Genomic DNA, 20,235 nt, shown 5'->3' with positions numbered 1-20,235 from the left:
ACTGGCCTTGGGAAGAAAAGTACATACTTAGAACAAGGGTCTCAGCAGATTTCTGTCCTTTGATGAACTCAGGATAGTTCTTGTAAGCCACATGGAAACACTGCTCAGAAAGCTGAAGGACTGGGCCCTTTCGCCCCATCTCAGCCACCGGTTGTCTCTGAGGAGATGGAAGCTTCTTACTTAACCCTTCTTGGCCTTTGATCTCCCTCCACAACTGAGGAGTGGGTGGAAATAAGGAAGTTGTTCCCCAAACTGGTAGATTCTGATTAATCCCCTGGGGGAGAGCTCAGAGCATACAGAGATTCTTGGGCTCAAACCCAGATCTACTGGATCAGAATCTCTGGATGTGTGGCTTGAGAACCTGCATGTTAAACAAGATCATTAGCTCTTTCTCATACAGCTCTTGCCACACACTCTTGTTTAATAACCACCAGAGTGATGATTTCTGATTTCCAAGGTCCAAGCCAAGTATACCGTGGCAGAATAATGATTCCTTCAGTGCCTCTCAACTCCAGAAATGGAAATTGAAGTCAGTAATTACCTCTAAGCACTAGTTTTTTAAAAAATGTATTGTCTGTCTGCTCATTTAATTTCCTTCTCTTTTTTATTGCCCTTATCTTTGAACCAACAATTTCATATTTGGGAATTAAATGAATTGCAGCATTGTTTATATGATATCTTCCATTTATTGATTAACTACACTGCATTCAGACACTAGACCGTTATATATCATCTTGAGTATTAAAAATGAAATCTCGAAGAATCATTCTTCCCATTTCACAGATTTTAAAAAGCAGGTGTATTGAGGTTAAGTAGGCCAAAGCCACAGAATTCATCATCAGAAAATTCAGGATTTGAAGTCATTGTTAGAAGATCAATAACATGTGCTGTTTATGTCACATTTTGCCTCTATTTAGTAACTGTAGACTAATTAAATATCCCCCAGTTGGGGAAATATTAAAATAAATTATTGTATGTTCACTATATGAAACCTAACATAGCTATTAGAAGCATGATTTACAATATGAATATGACTAGGTCAACTCGAGGTATGCGTGTTTTATCAACTATTGCTGCATAATAAATCATGTAAAACTCAATGCTTAAAACAATAGGCATTTGTTACTGTTTATTTGTCTATGGGAAAACAAGTGGTTCTGCTGATCAGCTGGGCTTGTTTGGGTGTCAGCATTTGGGTCAGCCAGATACTGACTGGTCTAGGCTAGGACGGCCTTCCTGACAAATCTATTGGTCAGCTGGCTGTTGGCTAGAGCAACGGGGATGATAGATCATGTGTCTCTTCAGTGTCATGCAACAGGCTAGCCTAGGCTTATTCACATGATGACTTGGAAAAGTTCCAAGAGAGTGGGGACTGCAAGGCAGCTTGAGACCTAGGCTCAGATTGTGCACAATTTCACTTCTGCCATATTCTGTTGACCAGAAAAAGATATGAGGTGACTCCAGATTCAAGGAGTGAGAAAATCAACTCTATTTCTTGCATAAGAAAGGCCACAAAGTAACATAGAATGAATGTGGACACAGGAAAAGGAATAATAGGGTCATTTTGTTCAATCAATCTGCTACACACATGAATGAGAACTGGAAGACATATGGAAAATGCAGAGAACTGATGTGTTGGCAATTAGGGCTGTGAAAGATTTTTCTTTTTTCTTTGTACCTTTATTATTTCATATAGGTGGTTATAATCCTGTGGGTGTCACAAACAATGTTTGAGAGCAAAAAACAGTAAGAGGAGCCATAACAAGGGAAGATTAACAACTACATTATTCACTATGCTGAAAGGATTGTGTCAATAATGTGCATATCATAAGCCAATATAGTCTTCTTCTCTGTAGAGCATGTAGGTGGGTAACAATGGAAAGAGCCTCAAACTACTAAAGTTAAATAGATCTCCAAAATATATCTAGTGGCTGTGGATCTCAAGTGGAATTTAGCCATGAGACACCCAATTATTCTTAGCACTTCTACTCACTCTGTATAGTACCAGGACTGGCACCATCTCAGCACTGCAACATTTTAGCAATCTTTGGAATCCCTAGGGAAAAAATTCTTCCTTAATAGATGTGATTTCTGATAGTCAAAGTTTTGTCACTGAAGAACCAAATTCTCAGGTTGTTTTAAAAAAGATCGTAACTATTTTAAATAGAAATTATTAGTTAAATATATAACTTGTTGACATCCTTGTGTTTTAAAATAGAGTTGATGGAAAACACTTCAACAGTTTTTTGACAACATTGTTCTTTACCAGAATGCAACGACATCCTCAGAACCTGTGAAGCAGAGCAGGGTTTCTTTGCCCTTACATAAAATATTCTGAGAATGTCATGCTTTCAAGTTCTTCTTTATGCCCCTTCATTGTTTTTGTGCTCTCTCTTGTTCCCACGGGGCTCTAAGTGTGCCTTCTTCTGACAGTTTGTTCCGTTTTACTTGGCTTCTTCTAATATGCTGTCAACTTAGAAAAAACCAACCTTATTAGGACTATTTGACAAAGAAGAGGAATTAGGCTCTGGGTAAGGACTAGGGAGCCTCTCATCTGAGCAAGGTACATGGTCATTAGTGTATGAAAGGCTTGGTGACATATCCTTTGTCTGATTTTTTTTTCTTGGTTCTTGCCTACATCAAAACATAGAAAAGAGCCAGGTTGTTGGGAATCTGAAACTTTGGCACGTTGCCAGATGTGAGGGAGGTACAGATATGCATGACCTGAGTGAATAAATGAAATGCATCCAATGTGGGCTAATTGTACTTAGGACATTAAATAAGGTCAGTTTTTCAAATAGATTAAAGACTTTTTCAAAGCATTAACATATATTTACATTTTATTTTAGGGTATAAGTGAGTTTATTCATTCCACAGTTTCATTCATTCACCCCTACACTGAGAATACACACACCACACACACACACCCTTATCCTCATGGAAATTGTGTTCTTGTTTGGAAGATAGAAATAGATGTACATAATTGTGAAGTCTTAAGACAAATAGTATAACTGAAACGGATCAACCAGTGTGGAAGGACAGAAGACAGAAGAAGAAAAGCACTTCCTAGACCTTTGCATCCCTGTGAAATGTGGTTGATAATATCCAACTAACAGATATTTTGCTGAGGATTTATTATGACACAGGATGAGGCCATATGTACTCAAAAAAGTTTATTATATAAACGATGTGGAAGGCAATCTAAGCTAACAGAAGGTATAACACTGTGCTATCTGAGAGACCCAGCTTCGAAGCTTATTTTCATCACTTATTTGTTGGATTTTTGCTTCATGCCATTTTTTTTTTTCTTTCTGAAGAATGGGGCTAACTTCTACCTTGCAGTGCTGTTGGGAGAATAAAATAAAATGACACAAGTAAAGTGCCACACGCAGTAGCTGGAAGAGTAAGTGTTCCACGAATGTCAGCTTCTTTCCTCTTTTCCTCTTCACAGAGGGGGTGACAACTGAGCTGGGTTTTGAAGGATGAGTAGGAGTTCACAAACCTAATCATGAATCCCCTACAGGGAAAGTGGCCTTTCAGCAGAGTGAGATATGGACATTTGTTTCTAAAACTGGAAGTTGATTTGTGAAGCTGTTGCTTCCTGGGCAGCAGAGCCAACAACACTTCTCTATTTCTTTACCTGTATTTAATAATGTTGGCTCATTAACCTAGTGGACTTATGCACTCACTGGTGCCACCTCAATATTAAGACATATTTGAGCTGTGATTTCAATCTACTAGTGATGTGGAACTTACCCTGATAGGAAGGACAGAAAAGAAAACACTAGAAATCAACAACATTGAATGACCTAACAATTTTGAAAATGGGCAAGGGGAAGTGAAATATTTCTTCCACAATCATGTGCCCAGGGTCCGAAGTTAAATCAGGTGTTACGAATAAGAAGCTTGAGATCTCATTGTTTAGATTAGGTCTGTCCATTCAGTGCGTGGGTATTTGTTTATCACCTCTCACTCGCAAAATACTGGGTTAAGAGAAGAGACAAACATGAAGATGGCTAACTATGACACAGGATGACATAAGGGTTATACATAAGAAAAAACTAAAAAGGATGGAAGTGGTCATTTATCTGGTCTTTTGAAGGAAAAGTAGAGTCATGGTTGGCCGAGGAGAGAAGCAAAGCACTCTGTGTGGAGAGAACAGCATAAACCAAGGGCAGAGGCTTGAAAGCACATGGCTGCAAACAAAAGAAGAAGAAAGCGTGAACCGTTACACAAATCATCAAGCCCATTAAAAACAAAACCAACAAGCAAAAAGAAAAAAAAATCACCAAGAAGTACAGCTAGAACCAACATAATCTTTCCTTGGAGCCCTCATTTAAAAAAGTCATAGTTTCCCTTTTCTTTTCTTTTTTTTCTTCCCTGTTTGTGACTTAGACCTTTCCAAAGCACCTGTATGCATTGCAGCAGGCACTGTTAAGGCCATGCACTTAAATCTGCAGCACTCACCACACAGGCCCTGAGCATTCTGTCTGGAGGCCAGTTCTCTCTAACTGAGGGCTTCAGGCTGTGAAGAGGGATAGGCCAGAAATGCAGGGAATTTGATGCTTGCAGGAGCCAGTAAAAGAAAGGAGTTGGAGGATAAATGTACCTGCTTCCTGCGCCTCCTATAATACCTCTGAAGCGTGTGCACACTGTCTTCCATAGCACCCCAGTGAGGTAATCCCAGTTGCCTAGCACAGGCACCTGCTCATGAATGCATTCTTTATCAGCTCCCTTCATTTCCCTGTCTCAATTCCCCACTCTCTTTTCTGGAATCATCTCCCAAATAAACTACTTGCATTTATGTCCTTGTCTCTCAGGAGGACATTCTCGGGGAGGGGCAACCCCAAGACAGCATTGCTCAAGCCTCCTGGTGGAAGCAGTGTTGATGAACTGACATGGAAAAGATTAGGGATGGTTTGAGGTAAGACAGCAGAATCCAAGCTGATTCTAAGAAATGGTTCCAGGAGTATTTCCATGTGCTTTTGACCTTTAATTTTTTTTAATTTAATTGTATCTTAAGGAGGATTAAATGAATTAATTCCTATGAATTGCTTAGGAAAGGGCCTGGCACATACATTTCAACCTTGTCATTGCTCTTATTGTTTTTCGAGTAGCGCCTCCTCTTGTTTTGGTGTGTAGCAGCATGCTCCCTGAAAGAGGCAGACCCAGACAAGAAAGAGGTAGGAGAAGGAGAGGTGGGCTTGAGGCCTCACTGATATGTTTCCACACCGTGGAGCTAATGCCTGCTGCCAGCCTCTCTCACCTTTGATGAGACTCCCCTTCCCACAACACTTCTTACTTGTGTTGAACATGGAACTCACCTTGTCTGATAAGTTATGGTGGCCTTGTTGAGGATCATTCGGTACAATCCCTGGCTTCATGTGCTGTGCAAAGATTCCTTGTCAAGTTCCCTGTGGGAAAGGGGCGCCGGGGAAGTTGATCATTCCAGATTTCTAAGTACTCTACTCTCCTGGCTTCTGATTCAGGAGGTCCGGGTTTGGAACTGAGGATCCATGTTCTTGTATAAGCTGCCCAGGTGATTCTGATGGGCAGCCAAGTCTGAGAACCACGTTGCTATGTGGCTTTGTTTCCCAGGATCCATATCACAGAGCATTGTGTGTTGTAACAGAAAGGGTGGAAGTTTTTTCTGAACAGTCTAAAGCTGACTTTCCTTGTATTATAACTAATGTCAGAACAAGTAGCGCTACAGCCCCTTACAGGGAGTTTTTGTCTCCACACTTTCAACAAAATGAGAGGAGAAGTGTTGCTCCTAGAGTTGAGATAAGTGACATTCTGGAAATATCAGAATGTCCTGTTCTTCAGACTGACTCTCTTAATTTGTATCATTTAAAGACTTGGGGATGGTGTAAGAAAGAACTAACATTTTAAGGAAGACATTGGTAAGACATTCTATTTTAAAAATAGAGGCACAGCTGAAGAAAGAAAACTGGTTTTTCTCTGTGCGAGAATGAACAGTTCACATGGCATTTTGGACTGTTCTACACACGCCTGCAGTAATACATAATCAACTATTGGGGGAAAGATAGGTTTGTCTTATATTTATGGAAGGTCACTGAACACAGAAACTAAGAATAACTGTACTTGGTACTGCACGTTTTATTTCTCAAAGTACTTTCGCATGAGCTGCTTCATGGTGGCTTCACCACTGCCCCATGGGATACCAGAGCTGCAGCGCCTCCCCTTGCAGCCCTGAATCCAAGGGTTTGGGAAGATGTAAATCAGAAATATAAGAAGCCTCACCCAGATAGGAGGGATTTTGCGGTTAATAAAATTGTAGAAATTTTACCAGCTAAATGGATTACCCTCATACCATAGGGATGCAGAAACACCTCTGGCGTAAGACATACTCATCAAAAGAGAGAGGTTTTTACAAATATTTCATAAGCACTCCAATTAGAATAATGCCCCAGATCCCTTTAGACCAACTCCATTCCTTTGCTGCAGGGCATCATCACCACACATATCCCTGAGACTGGGGTGGGGCAGGAGCTGGGAGCAGAGTGGGGAGAATGCTTTCAGATGGAATCCTAATCAAGCAGATCATGACGAGGCTCTTTGGAGCTCCATGAGAACACTCAAATGTTATACACTCTACATTTCATAAACTACATGGGGAGAAACAGACTTTCATCCTCTTTCCTACCCACGCCTTATTTTATTAAGAGCTGTAATTTGGTCTGGGTTCTGGAGGCATATTGGTTTAACAGGGTTTTTTTTTTAACTCAATTTGTTGAAAAGGAAAGAAAAACCAGAAAGCCATTTTGTAAGCATTTGATTCTGAAATCTATCTTGCCTGTAGCTTTAGCAGAGAGAATACAATTTCACTTGTGTCATTGTACTTTCCACCAGCCTCAGCTGCATATTATTTATATAACTCAGCATTGTTATTCCCATTTTACAGGTGAAGAAATGGAAGTTTAGAAAGGCTAAGAGAGTCTCATCAATACATGCAGTTGGCTATGACGCCCTCCCTTCATGCGGAAATGATCAGCGAAAAAGTCACGTACCTCTTGATGGAATTTACTATTCCTATCTCAGGGTACTGGGCAAGATTATTGAAAATGGTTTCCATGTTTTTCTTCTTTCACTCTTATTACAGTACTAACAAGATTCTTGTAAAAACTGGACCTCAGGGACCTATGATATAAAGTCTTAATCCTTAATCATAGCAACAACTATTCATCTTCTGGTTCCACATCAGGCTTTAAGAAATGTGTGTTAGGAACAGCCAAACTCCTAAGCCATCAATTTGCTGATAGAGCTCTCCCTGTTATAAAAAATAATAGAAGGAAAACAAACAGATGTATCTCTGCTATTTTTGACTAGAATTATGAAAATAGGCCTAAGAAAAGTCATTTATTTTCTCTTCTTTAATAATAAGCAAAGGCTTGTTTATTGCCTACTATGAACAATGTAATATGGTGTGCTATGCAAGACTGCAGGAAGAATGAGTCTACTGTTCAGCAGTTTATGGTGGGACCACTTTTAATCCCCTGCACCAGAAGAGTAGATATAATCGCCAGAAATTATGCAACTGAAATACAACATTGTTTTAAGTTCTAAACAACTGTCAGAGAGGAAATGCCCATCTCCCACCTTGTACGTGCTAAACTTGCCCACATTCGCAAGACTGGGTAATCTAGAGATTTATAACCTGGCCTTTGGAAACAGACAACCCAGGTTCAAGCCTTTATTCAAATATTTACTCTCTAGGCAGACTTTGGCAACTTACTGAACCACACTAAACCTTGTCATCTTCGTTTGTAAAATGATGATAACAGTAGATTCTGGTAGATCAGGATAAATGATAATCAAATGACATAATCCATGCACAGCACTTAGGCTAATACCCAGAAATAAATATTAGCACCATTATTGGAATCAGAAAGGTCCATGATAGGAAATCACAATTGCCAAATTTCTCCATTACATGAGTGGTTCTCCACAGTTTTTCTTTTAAGATCCAAAACATTTTGTTCAAATGCAATCATGTTCAGAAACCTGGGATATCGAGAAAACAGTGGAGTGGCCTGGTTGAAGCAGAGAAGGGATGTGGAACCCTGGTTCCTTTGGCTGCCCCTAGCACACCCTCCCACCTCCATGGTGTGCCCTGGAGCATCTCCGTGGAATTCCTGGCATTCAGCTTAAAAACTGAGCTATTAAATATTATGCCTGTAATTACATTGTAAGCTGAGATGATTTGGTTATTTGAATGTACCACCTATATTCTCACATATTCACAAATTTTACCAAAATATTTGATGGTTGTATTTTACATTTTGAACTTTGCAAGTCTAGGCCAATATGTTCATATACTTAACCTTTAAAATTAAGAAATATGTCGGAGTAATTCAGCATTATGTACTCAATCATATAACAATGTGTATTGAGCATTATTTATATACCAGGCCCATAAGGTCCTGACTTGCACAGTAACTCAGAAAGATTCTAAGTTCCTTTCAGCAGGGACCATGTTTACCCATTTCACCACTGTATCCACAGAGTTTAGCATGTGCCTGGCATATAACACATATGCCATAAACAATTGCAGAATTGAAATTTTTAGGCAAATGAATGGTTGCCCTTTTACTTTAGAAGATTAACAAAGTTCTTATGGATTTGAGAATTGTTGTTTCCTATTGAGGACGTGAGCCCCCAGGTGGGTTTTAGACATGATATGCGATATCTGAGCCACCTTGTCTCCTGAGTCAAAGTCTTTTTGGGACATTAGGGAGCTTCTAAAGGGACTCAGCCCCTCCAGTGGCTTGAAGTATTTAATTAGGACAGAAATGAAAGCAGAGGGGGTAATTAGCACTTAATAGATTTGGAATTATTGCCTGAGATCCAGGGCCTGTGGATGAACATCCAGGAATCCATGGACAGCCCTCCAGCAAGCGTCAAAAAGAAGCAACTCTTCATGCACCTGATTGATAGGCTGACTGGATTGACCCATGTACTCTGAATACTCAGAAATGCCAATAGTCAAAACCATTTTCAACAAATCTTTCTTTGCTTCAAGACATGTGCCTCAGTGTCATTTCCATACTCCCTGATATTCCAGCGGGGAAAGACTGTTAAATCTTTCTCAACACAGTATGGATTTTCCTTTTCCTCTCCCTTTCCTTTCTTTCTTTTTGAGACTGAGTCTTGCTCTGTTGCCAGGGCTGAAGTGCAGTGGCACGATTTCAGCTCACTGCAACCTCCGCCTCCCAGATTCAAGCAACTCTCCTGCCTCAGTGTCCTGAGTAGCTGGGATTATAGGCAACCGCCACTACACCCAGCTAATTTTTATATTTTTAGTAGAGATGGGATTTCACCATGTTAGCCAGGCTGGTCTCAAACTCCTGACCTCAAGTGATCTGCCCACCTCGGCCTCCCAGAGTGCTGGGATTACAGGCATGAGCCACTGTGCCTGGCCCCTTTTCTTTCTAAAACATGAACAGCTCTTTCCTTTAGAGACAAAATAAAAGAGCATGTGCATTATCTCTATCAAACAAACATGCTGGCAAAGGGTATCACTGTCATTCTTATTGTTGTTAGATGTTAAATGCTTGGTATGCACTTAATACTTTGTATGCATTAGTTTACAAGCACCCAATTTGATCGGTTAGGGCAAGTGACAAAACCACACAGGTAGTAATATACAGAGCTGGAACTAGAATCTGCCTGTTTGTGTTAGTCAGGTTTCAGACAGGAAATAGCTGGCACACTCAAACAGAGTGATTGAGGGGAGTTTTTTGAAGGGGCAAATTGAAAAGAGGTAAACAAAGTTTAAGTAAAAAAGAAAAGGGAAGGAAGGAGAGACAAAGAAAGAAGAGTGAGAGAGAGAAAAAGAAAGAAGAAAGGGAAAAGCAAGAAAGGAAGGAAGGGAGGGAAGGAAGGAAAGAAGGAGGGGAAGGAGGGAGGGAGGGAGGGGAGGGGAGGGGAGGAATGGAGACAAAGAAAGAAAAAGAAGGAAAGAAAGAGAAAGAAGCTGTATGGATGGAAAGGGCCACTTCACAGCACCTGTGGCCTTCGCTAGAGGAACATAGCCAACTTAAGGACCCATCGGGGGTGCTAAGGGAATAAATACCCTGACCTCAGTCTCCTCTCACCCTCTAATTTCCTGGCAGTACTTCTTATTATTAGCACCTCCCATTAGGATGCCTCAGAGAAAGGGAGCTCATTGATGGAGTCCATTAGTTCAGCCTGCTGGGACACAGAGTAGACAGGAGAGTGACTCTAGAGGGACAAACAAAAGCTCTCCAGCACAATGTCTTCCTAAAGGGGAGCATGCTTAACCATATATATTTTATCTCCAAATAATTCTATTTATCGCTCATTCAGCAAATAGTCATTGCTTGGCTGCTCTGTGCTGGGCACTTTGCTTTGGGCTGAGGATACAGGGATAAGTGAGATATTGTGTCCTTGAAGAGCTTAGACTCATGGTCTTCAGAAAATATGTCTTGAACACTTTTTACCTGCTATTTTAACTACCATTTTCTCTCCTTTTATCTCCCAAGCGTGACTACATTTCCACCCAAATATCCTAATTTTCTCAATCTTGTTCCACTATATTCCTTAGCTTTCCTTGCATCCACAAATTTTTCCTTCTCCTTTCGGCTTCAGTGTAGAAATTTTTTAATAAAATTATGTTTTACTGTCATATAGATGAGTGCTTGCTATGTTGCCCAGGCTGGTCTCGAACTCTTGGCCTCTGCTACCTTATGCTCCAGGACCACAGGCCTGAGCTATCGTGCCTCCCAGCTTCACTGTAGAATTCTTTCAGACAGATTTGAACCCTACTGAGGAAAGCTAATGATCTAATAAATGTTCAAGTGATATTAATATTATTTTATCTCATTAGTATTTGAGAAAGAAAAGAGACAGTGTTGGAGAAAACAACTTTCTCTTACAAGGAAAATAAAAGATAAGAGGCCTAGAAAGTTCTGCCCTGATTCTATATACCTGCTCACATCACAATAAATTGCATTTTACCCATGCTAGGAGCTGTGCTCAGTCAGAGAAAGGAAGGCACCATTAAAGATTTCAAGGTTGTTCCATAAGTGAATTGGATGTAAGTGCTCTCACTGCTATAGCTTGAAAGAGCTGAAATTGTTCCTGAAGCAAAATGGAAGAGGCTTGGCTAACTCTCTTGGTCATTTATTAGTATGGTCAAAGTAGCCTTATCTTTGATTACCTCCTTTCTCCCACTGCAGTGAAGAAATCCTCTGGCTCTGGAATTTTCCTCTCAGTGTTTGCTAAATGCTTAGCAAGCGAGGCCTCCCACTGGCCAGCAGACAGGCCTGAAAGGACCCCTTTTGAGAGGCCAGATGTTTAGAAATAGAGGCTATAAGGGAAAGGAACTGTTGCATTTACCAGAAGGTGTGTCCACCAAAGGGGAGAGAAGCTTTTCCATTCAGAGGAAAAAAAAATTCTTTTGAAGTTGTCTGAAGGCCATTGCTCAACTGAAAGATCACAGTTGAAGCTCTGACCATATTAGAAATTAGCATTGCTAATGAGGTTTTCAGAGAATCACAGATTATTTTAATCTACTTAACCTTCTCTGTAAATACTTGACTTAGAAAACATTGTACTTCTATTTTTAATAATCTAATAATGGATAAATGTTATTTTAAAGGCAGTAGCAACAATGTGAGTATCATTTTTCAAACAAGAACTATCAAATATTGGCATATTGCTTTATTTTTGTCAGTTCCAATTCTATGATAGAGAGTGGTAGCCGACTGTCTGAGCTGTCTGATAAATTGGAAGGTTAGGACAGTCTAAGTGGCTAGCTGACAAGATTATTTCTCTAATGACAAATATATGGGCAAGTATCCAAAAATCAGCTGCTCTATGTGGGCCTAGGTGAACAAAACCCTGGGAACCCAAGCTTCTAAAAAAACAACTGATCAGTATAGTTTACAAAAGGAGCTTTCCACCATCTTTGACATGGTTTCCCATTAAATCAATATGACACCGAAATTTGCAATCCTTCCAGAATGTTCTTTGAATGAAGAGGTAAAAACAATCTGTATCTGCTAGTATGAATGAATCAATTGCCCTTATTCATCTGTTCTGCATTTCAAGGCTAAACTCCTTTGAAAAAATTAGGTTTCTTTACCACCATCTCAAACCTAAATTGTTCTCATGCTGATTCACTGATTTCATCATTCATTCATTTTTCCACCAAACATTTATTGAACACCTGCTATGTGGCAGGTACTCTCTGAAACCCCAAGGATATGGTATTAAGCAAAACAAACAAGTTTCCTGCTTTTGTGGACGTCTTAGTAAATGGAGATAGTCAGTAATAAATGAATACATAAATAAGCAAGATGGTGTCAGGCAATAAAAGTGCAAAAATAAAAAAAAGAGTTACTGGAGAAAGTGAAAGATGTTTTTAAGTTAGGTGGTTGGGGAATAAAGACCCTCTACGAAACAGAAAGTAGAACTAACAATTGAATGGCAAAGGAAGAGAGGGCAGGAAAAGATCTGAGGAAAGAATGTTCCAAGCAGACAGAATAGCTAGTACAAAGGCATAGAAGGTGGGTGTGGCTGAAGAATAGGAAAGGAGAGGGTTGGAATTAAATAAAACAAAAAAATAGATGAAAGGTAGATTGCATAACACTTTAAAGGCATGAGAAAGGGTTTGGGTTTTACTTACTGTAAACCTACTGGACAGCTATTGAAGAACTTTTCTCAGATGATTGATATGATCTAATTTATGCTTTAAATGGCTCAACATGGGTAATAGAGATTTCTAGGGGAAAGAGTGAAAGCAGTGAGACCTAAAGGGAGCCTGTTGTAGTGGTCCACAGAGAGGTGACCAAAGGGTGGTAGCAGGGCAGACTTAGAGAATGTTAATGCTCTATCTGGAAAAAATATATGAGGCAGGAAGAGCTAACCCAACCAGCAGATTAGAATCTGCCTATTAGCCTTAGAATCTTATCTAGTGAAAGTTGACCCAGAAAGCCCTTTAGAGATAATTCAGTGGAAATCCTTCAATTTAAACATGAGAAAAACAGAGACGTGGACAAATTCCAGGACACACCCAGGGTCACAGAGCAAACCGCTAGCAAATCCAAGACCGAGCCTCACACCTCCTATCTTCCCAAGTGTTAGATAAAGTGCCTAAGTCCATACAGAACCCAGCAGGGCCTGAGCGTGGATCTCATGGGCTCCTTCTACACCAGCAAGTTCTAATCTCTGGTGCAAATCTGCATAATGGGGACAACTGAGAAGTTACTGTGGGGTCCATGCATCCAAATGTGGATTTGTCATACCCTGTACACTGAATAAATAAAAGTATAAGTACCATCATGTGGTGTCCGAAACAGAGTGATTAATAGCTTAGACAATGGCATACAATTAGGCTCGAATTTTAGCTTTACCAGGTATTGATTGTGTACTTTCAGATAAGTTACTTAACTCTTTGGGTCTTGTTTTTTTCAGCTATACCCTGGAATAAAAATTGTAACCTGAAGTTTTGTAAGGCTCAAATAAGATGATATACCAAAAACACCCACTTAGAATAGTACCTGGCACAGAGTTAATATTCAAGAAACGTTCGCTATTATTATGTAGAAGACAGAACTTTTTTACTTTTACTTGCAACAGGGCTCTTAATATTCAAAGCCAATGAGAATTACTCACTGGCCTCCCTGAAGAAACAATTAAGTATGGTTCTACCCTACAGGTGCATTGCTGGAAACTGCCACCTCTTCGACCCTACTCTAACTCTGCCCCTTATCAGCCACCTGGAGGAACTGTGGCCTTCAGCACAGGGACACTATTCTTTCAGTCAATCCTTCATTTATTTATTCTGTAAATGCCTACTGAGTGCTCACTTAAATGCCTGGTGATCGTAAGCCTTTTTTTCCTTGCTTCAGATATGTTCACTTGCTTAATTTACTCCCCTGAGTAACTTCTCTCACTGGCGTGCAGAGATTTGTCAATAAGCAGGTGAGTGGTGGCCATAGGGAAGTGGGGAGGAAAAGGTTCCTATCAGAATTTCAAAGGGGCCACTGGGCACATACAGTTTGAAGAGTTGGTAAGCATCCCAAAAGCTCAGGCGTAGGAAACAAGCCAATCAAAGGAGACGGAGGAGAAAGGGATCTGGACTCCCTGAGCCCGGTTTGCAGGTGTGTAGTGTAGGTGAAAGCACTGCCTTGCCCAGTGCTCATTTCTTCCCCACACCTTCCCACTCATAGCTTTATGAGTGCAGCTCTATGAGGCATAAGTGTAGCCATTTTACAGAGGGGAAACTAAGGCTCAGGTGCAGGTCACATGACTAGTAAGTGGGAGACCAGGACTAGAACCCAAGTTGCCTGACTCCTCATTATGGTTTTTTGGTTGTTTTGTTTGGTCCCCCAACCTCCCCCTATCCACCAAGTTGTTACTATGTGTATAAGAAAAGGAAGAAAGGGAGTAAGAGAGAGATGATGGTGGTGGCTGTGATATGGTAGTGATAGTGTGTGTGTGTATGTGTGTGCACACGTGCATGCATGAGAGAGAAGGAGAGAGAGTGATACAAAGAGATAGAGATAGGAAGGAAAGCGAAACACAGAGAGAGGGACCTCAATAAAAGACTTCGAATGACTCCAAATTAACAACAAATTAATACCTATAAAAAATGTGGCCAGCCTATGTGCATTTCAGTTGAGTCATCACCAGCTGTACAAAAGATAAAGCAGAGACATCTCAGCCAACCTGACAAAATTCCTGCACTGAGTGGGGACCCAAAGACAGACGTCCTTTCCCTGTGCTGTGGTATCCGCCTTGGGGAAAAATTGTCCTCAGGATGCCAGTGTGAGAACATGTCACCTGTGGCAGCCTCTCCAAGAATTTGGTACAAACATCCCCAACACACATTGCCTCAAGGTGCTATGATTTGGGCCCTTCGAAGTAGTCGAGCTCAACTCCTTCCTACAGAGGTTTATTTGAAGAAAAAAGCAGATCCAGATTGCACTTAAGCATCTGAAACCTTTTTAATTTTGAGATTTTGCAGGAGACATCTTTAAGTAACACTCCTGTGATGAGTGAGCAACCAAGTTGTAATCTGTCCCTTCTACAGTTGCCAGAGTCTTAAAAGCCTGTCTTCCAGTACATCACCTTAATGATTATTTATGGGCAGTGTATGAATTTCCCAAATGGGGATTATGCATAACATCTCTGCATTTACATTAAAACAAGGGCAATTTTTTTTAAACAAACATATCAACGTTTACTTAATCTATGCAAATCTATTCATAAGATTTTATAAAACCATCATTTTTTTCCATACCCTTAAAACACAAAATTCTGGCTTTAAAAAAAAAATCTAGTTTGTTTTTAAGCACTGTGCTTGCAGGAGGAGGGGGCTGGCAGAGTAAAGGGGAGATGGTGCCTCTGTTGGTGATGCAGCCTGCTTGTGCAAAGCAGTCCTGCACTTCCAGTTGTGAGCCAAGAGCCAAGTGTGGGAGCTCACCATGGTGGCAGCCACCTCCCCACCAAGCAGGCGGCGTTCACCAGAGGGGAGTATCAGGTTCCCGTACTCAGCTGTGGGTTGTCACCATCTAATAATATGACCGTTTTGCCATCTCTCTGCAAATGAGGCTGAAGCTGCTATCTGATTGGTATAACATCTCACTTTCCCTCTGCATTGATTTTCTTCTTCTCCTCCTTTGCTTCATAAAAAGAGGGACAAGTGGCTGGTGCTGTGGACAGAGAAGCTTTATTTTTAGTATGAGACAACCTCTATTTTCTTTCAGGAGAGGGAAGTTGGATTATCAATTCTTTTGTAAATGTGTATGGTGATATTTGCTCCGGTAAGTTTGCAGCTATCTTGATTTACAGCTGGCTGTGGGGATATGTGTGTGCATGTGTGTGTCTCCATAGGCACATTTGGATTGTACACTTTTCTTTCCAAATATCAGTTTTTAAGTCTTTAGTGGTAATATCTCTTTTTCTTGACTTTGCTTTCTCATGATTTGTATGTTTAAAAACCAAAGAGGCTGTGTTGATAGTGAAATGCTTACTTTAGCTGTTTAAGTATGTGCTGGGTTTCTTGGAACATAGTAAGGAAAGTATTTAAGCAAACTTATATTTGCTTTATAAAAATGTAATGTCATTCTACCCTACCCCCCATCCTTGGAGTGTTTAATATCCTAAATACATTCATTGTGCTGCAACCTGCTTACCATTTTAATTAAAGTTTCTTCGTCAGTGTCAGAGTGAGAATTACTTAAACTCCATCCACAGCTACCAAATATTATATGTTGTGCTGAAAGGTGCTAGCTTCATAAGGTCTTATAGCTGTATGTAGAATGAATGAGTTTCCCCTACGATTGGATGCACACACTAAAAGAATTGAATTTAGAAAAAGTATTCAGATCACTAAATGAAGTCCTAGCATGCCATGAAAAGCTGTAATCACAAGTGGCTGTTGCTTCTCTTTCGTCTTTCTTTGCACTGTGTATTTCTGCCACCATCTGTTAGATGCCCAGTCCGGGCTCCTGTGTTTCTATATGTGAAGCTAATCAGGAGAAATTTGCTGTTATTAAATTTAACTACTGCAAAATGACTGTCCGGTCACCATTGCTAGAAATGATTTTTAAATGCATTACCTGTTAGCTGCGTTCTTTTTGTTCAGAGTAAGAGATGGTCTGAATTCTTCATTGTTAATTCAGAAGTCTGGGGAAAAGTCTTTTAATATAATTATTCTTGACAGGGATGATAAGATGATTAAATAATTGCTTTAATGGAAACAAACTGATGCTTTAATCTTCTCTTTTTGTTACACAATCAACAAATCTGCATAGTATTTTTCTCGGTGAAATGAGCTGGAGAATAGATTTATGATGAAAGTTAAAGGCACTGTGGCATGTGAAGCAAAAGGAGGTCTGACTGTACATTTTTCAGAGATTTTGAGAGTAAAGTTGGGAATATCATGCAGGCCTAGGGCTTGTAGGCATAGGTTTTTTTCAGAATAGCAATTTTTCAGATTGTGAAGTAGTCTTATGACAGCTCAGAATGCCTGTCTGGGAGTGCACTAACCTTCATATCTACTCCCTTTTGGATGTGCCACGACTCACACACCCTGTGCACACTCCAGTGAAGCTACTCATTTTGACAAATAGACTGAATTTTGATCAATCTAACTCAGCCTCAAAAATAGACTAATCCCCCAAACCCACCCAAGTTATTATATTGCCTTATTACAGGTCCCAATAAGCATGTGCCTAATATCAGCCTCAGATGACTTAAACCTTAGCTGGAGCCAAGTGTATCTTAGCAGATAATTTGTTGAAAAAAAAAAAAAAAACTTTTATCCCTGGGCTGTTGCCAATTACTGCTAAGTAAACTCACCAGCACGGAACATCACCTGTTCCCCTCCCCAGCACATCCAGTCCCTCAACGTCCCTTAATATTTTATATAATATATTTTATATAATCATTCTCCTTTCATGGCTGTAACAGGTTGTATATAAAGTCATTTGCTATAGACAGAGCTTATCATCATCTGAAGCTATTCAGTAATATAAATTAATGAAACTTGAGGTGGCAGCATGCATTCTGCATGTGAAAGTTTTGCCTTTTCCTCCAGTCTCCTGGTTTACAGAAGTGTTAGGGCTCCAAGCATACTTAGGCCCAGACCGGAGGAACAACAAGGCATCTGTATCTTTAAAAGGTCAGGATCCTTAGTTTGAGTTAGAGCCAATGTGCACAGTTTTTACAAGTATCACTTCTGAAAGGTCCATAATGCCATAACTAGAAAATCTGTCATAATCTCTTCCAAGGATTAAAGACTTGTGTCATTTGGGGGAAACAATAAAGAGATTTTTAAAATTTCACAATGAGCTCCTCTCTTCTTTTTAGCATAATGAAGAATGCAAAAGTCATTTCCATTTAGTAAATACATCCTATATGCCTGGCACTGTGCTAAGCATTTTACATGGCTTATCTCCTGTAATCTTGACAAGCACTCTATGAGGGCCATAACATTACCTCCCCATTTTACAGATGAGAAAATGGAGACGTAGGACAAGTATGTAACTTACTTGAAGAAACACAGTGATGGGGATGAGTCTCGGAACCAGGCAGGCTCATTCCAGAGTCCTGCTCTTCCTCCCTCCCATCTGTCATTGGTACAATCTACAACGAATGCCTAGACTGAAATGATTTCCAGGGACCTACAGTTAAACATCCTATTTTTCCCTGTTTTGATACAAGGTAGTCTCCTTCTTCTCAGTCTATGCCGTTATGACTCCGAGCTAAGCATGTCTTTGAAACTGAAGAATATGTGTTTTATTTCCACTCAATTTGAGCAGATACAAAGATGTGAGTGTGACTAAATGAGCCCACCTAGGGTAAAATTTATGCAGAAGTGGCTAAATCAAGGTAGATCTTTTAATTGATCAAAGTAAATCAATTCCTTTGACCTTCAGTTTTTGGACATAAAGTCAAAATAAGGATGTGACGATAGCTTAGAAATATCAATATCTCAAGGCAGCTGGTTCGTCATTGGTGCAAAATATAAAAAGCATTACAACTGAATCATTTTTGGAGAGCTTTATAAAATTCTCACCTTCCCTTTACTCACTCCCACCATGATTTTTTTATTATTATTATTATTTCTATTCTTTGGCTAGCTGGAAAGGGCTGAGGTAGCACTTCAGGTTGAATACTGTGAAGTGTCTATCTCCCCTGGGTAATTTAAAAAGGAACACAGCTGCCAATAAGCATGCTGAGAAGCGTGACAAAGTCGAAATTCAGAGTCCCCAAATGCATTCCTTTGCACCTGAGCACTGAGTTCCCCATTTTAAATGCACTTGAGCCAATAAAATTCAGATGGATCTTATAGGGGGAAAATGCAACTGACATATAATCAATAAGTTTAAATGTCTCCTCAAGTGGCAGCTTCTGGATAGAAGCAGGGCATTCCAGTCATAAAGTGAGCCTGTAAAATGCTGCATTATGAGAAAGGATTATGAGTGATGAAAATGTTGCTAGAAGATAGAACCTAGCTCACAACACCTTTGCTAAATTTACCAAAACTCAGAGGGATCTTAAAAACAAACAAACAAACAAAAACCACCCACCACAAATTGGAAGAACTGAGTCAATTTCTGAAGTGGTTAACACAATATTGAGTTATTGGTGTGATCTGCTGTGTCTAATAAGCAACAGCTTTTGAGCTACTCTTGGTGTAAGCACCCAGTTAGTTAAAGAGTTCAGACTGCAATACACAATAAAATACATTTCCCCAATGGTAGTCATTTTTGTCAGAGGCAAGCTTGGGTAACTCCTCAATTCTAGATTATGTCTTTTTCTTGTTCTTAAAAAAAAGTCATAATTGAGTGGTTTAGTCAGAAAGTGTGGTATTAGAGCCAATACTGAAAAATAAATTCAAATCAATTTGCTTTTTCCAACAGCATTTATGAGAGTTCTAAATATACTAACAACCATCAAATGAAAACTTTTACTTTAAAAAAATATGTTGTGCTCAACCACAGAGTTCATCAAATATAGGCTATCCCTAAAAACTAATCTTATAGACAAGTTTATAAAGTATATCATATTTCAGTCCCTAGATAGAAGATACTGCTTTCTTCAGAGGGGTGACTAAATTCCAAATCAATAGTACTGAGGATTGTACTCCATCTTGCCTGTGTTTCATCCTGCCCTTTCTTTGGCTACAGATGTGTGTACTTAAACATGTTGATCGTTAAGCACTTAAAAATTATCTGTTAAGTATGGAGAAAGCATCTGGTGTTAACACATAATTAGTCTCGGACTAATCTTGCATTTTTCGTTAAACATTCTAGACTGGTGTACAAATAGAGTTTGTGGTCCTGTCACATTCTTGTGTAAGAAAATAAGTCAGTGAATATTTTGAGCCTGAAATCAGCACATGAAGCACTAAATCTTCTAGAAGAGACTCTTGGTCATCAGTGTGTCTTTAAATGTTTAAAGATTCAGGGTTTGAAAATGGAAACACCTCAGTCTCTCCACTCTGTAGACTAATGGATTTGCATAATTAATATATTTTCTGTGATTTTTTTTTTTTTTTAAACACAAATTCTATCCAAAAGTACTAATGGAAAATTGTTCAGGAGCAACTCCAAACATGTTTCGTTATAGTTTCTAGAAAGCTTATTCACAACACAGGTAATCAGTTTACCATGGAGCTTTGAGTTGGCCAATCTAAGTGGATGATCATGTCATTATTGCCTTTTGGGGGAAATG

The 20,235-nt window shown here is 39.7% G+C and overlaps 1 protein-coding gene and 1 long non-coding RNA gene across 3 annotated transcripts in view; one reads left to right on the top strand and one right to left on the bottom strand.

Annotated features, from left to right (window-relative positions):
- Nucleotides 1–20,235, top strand: part of SYNPR (synaptoporin) — a 328,630-nt gene that overhangs the window by 144,806 nt on the left and 163,589 nt on the right. The window contains exon 1 of one of the 2 annotated variants that reach the window (XM_003894227.3): nt 15,428–15,815. The exons of the other annotated variant lie outside the window; for it this stretch is intronic. Within the exon in view, the coding sequence (XP_003894276.1) occupies nt 15,792–15,815 (24 nt within the window). The 5' untranslated portion in view covers nt 15,428–15,791. Of the gene's footprint in view, nt 1–15,427; nt 15,816–20,235 lie in introns of those variants that run through there. 2 annotated transcript variants of the gene reach the window in all.
- LOC108584552 lies at nt 4,072–5,408 on the bottom strand. The gene is made up of 2 exons (XR_001899758.3): nt 5,325–5,408; nt 4,072–4,196 (listed from the first exon to the last, which is right to left on the bottom strand). It is a non-coding gene; the product is annotated as an uncharacterized LOC108584552 (long non-coding RNA).

This window comes from Papio anubis, chromosome 2 (assembly GCF_008728515.1).
Source record: "Papio anubis isolate 15944 chromosome 2, Panubis1.0, whole genome shotgun sequence".
Classification (NCBI taxonomy): Eukaryota; Metazoa; Chordata; class Mammalia; order Primates; family Cercopithecidae; genus Papio; species Papio anubis.
This window is presented reverse-complemented; position numbering and strand designations above follow the sequence as displayed.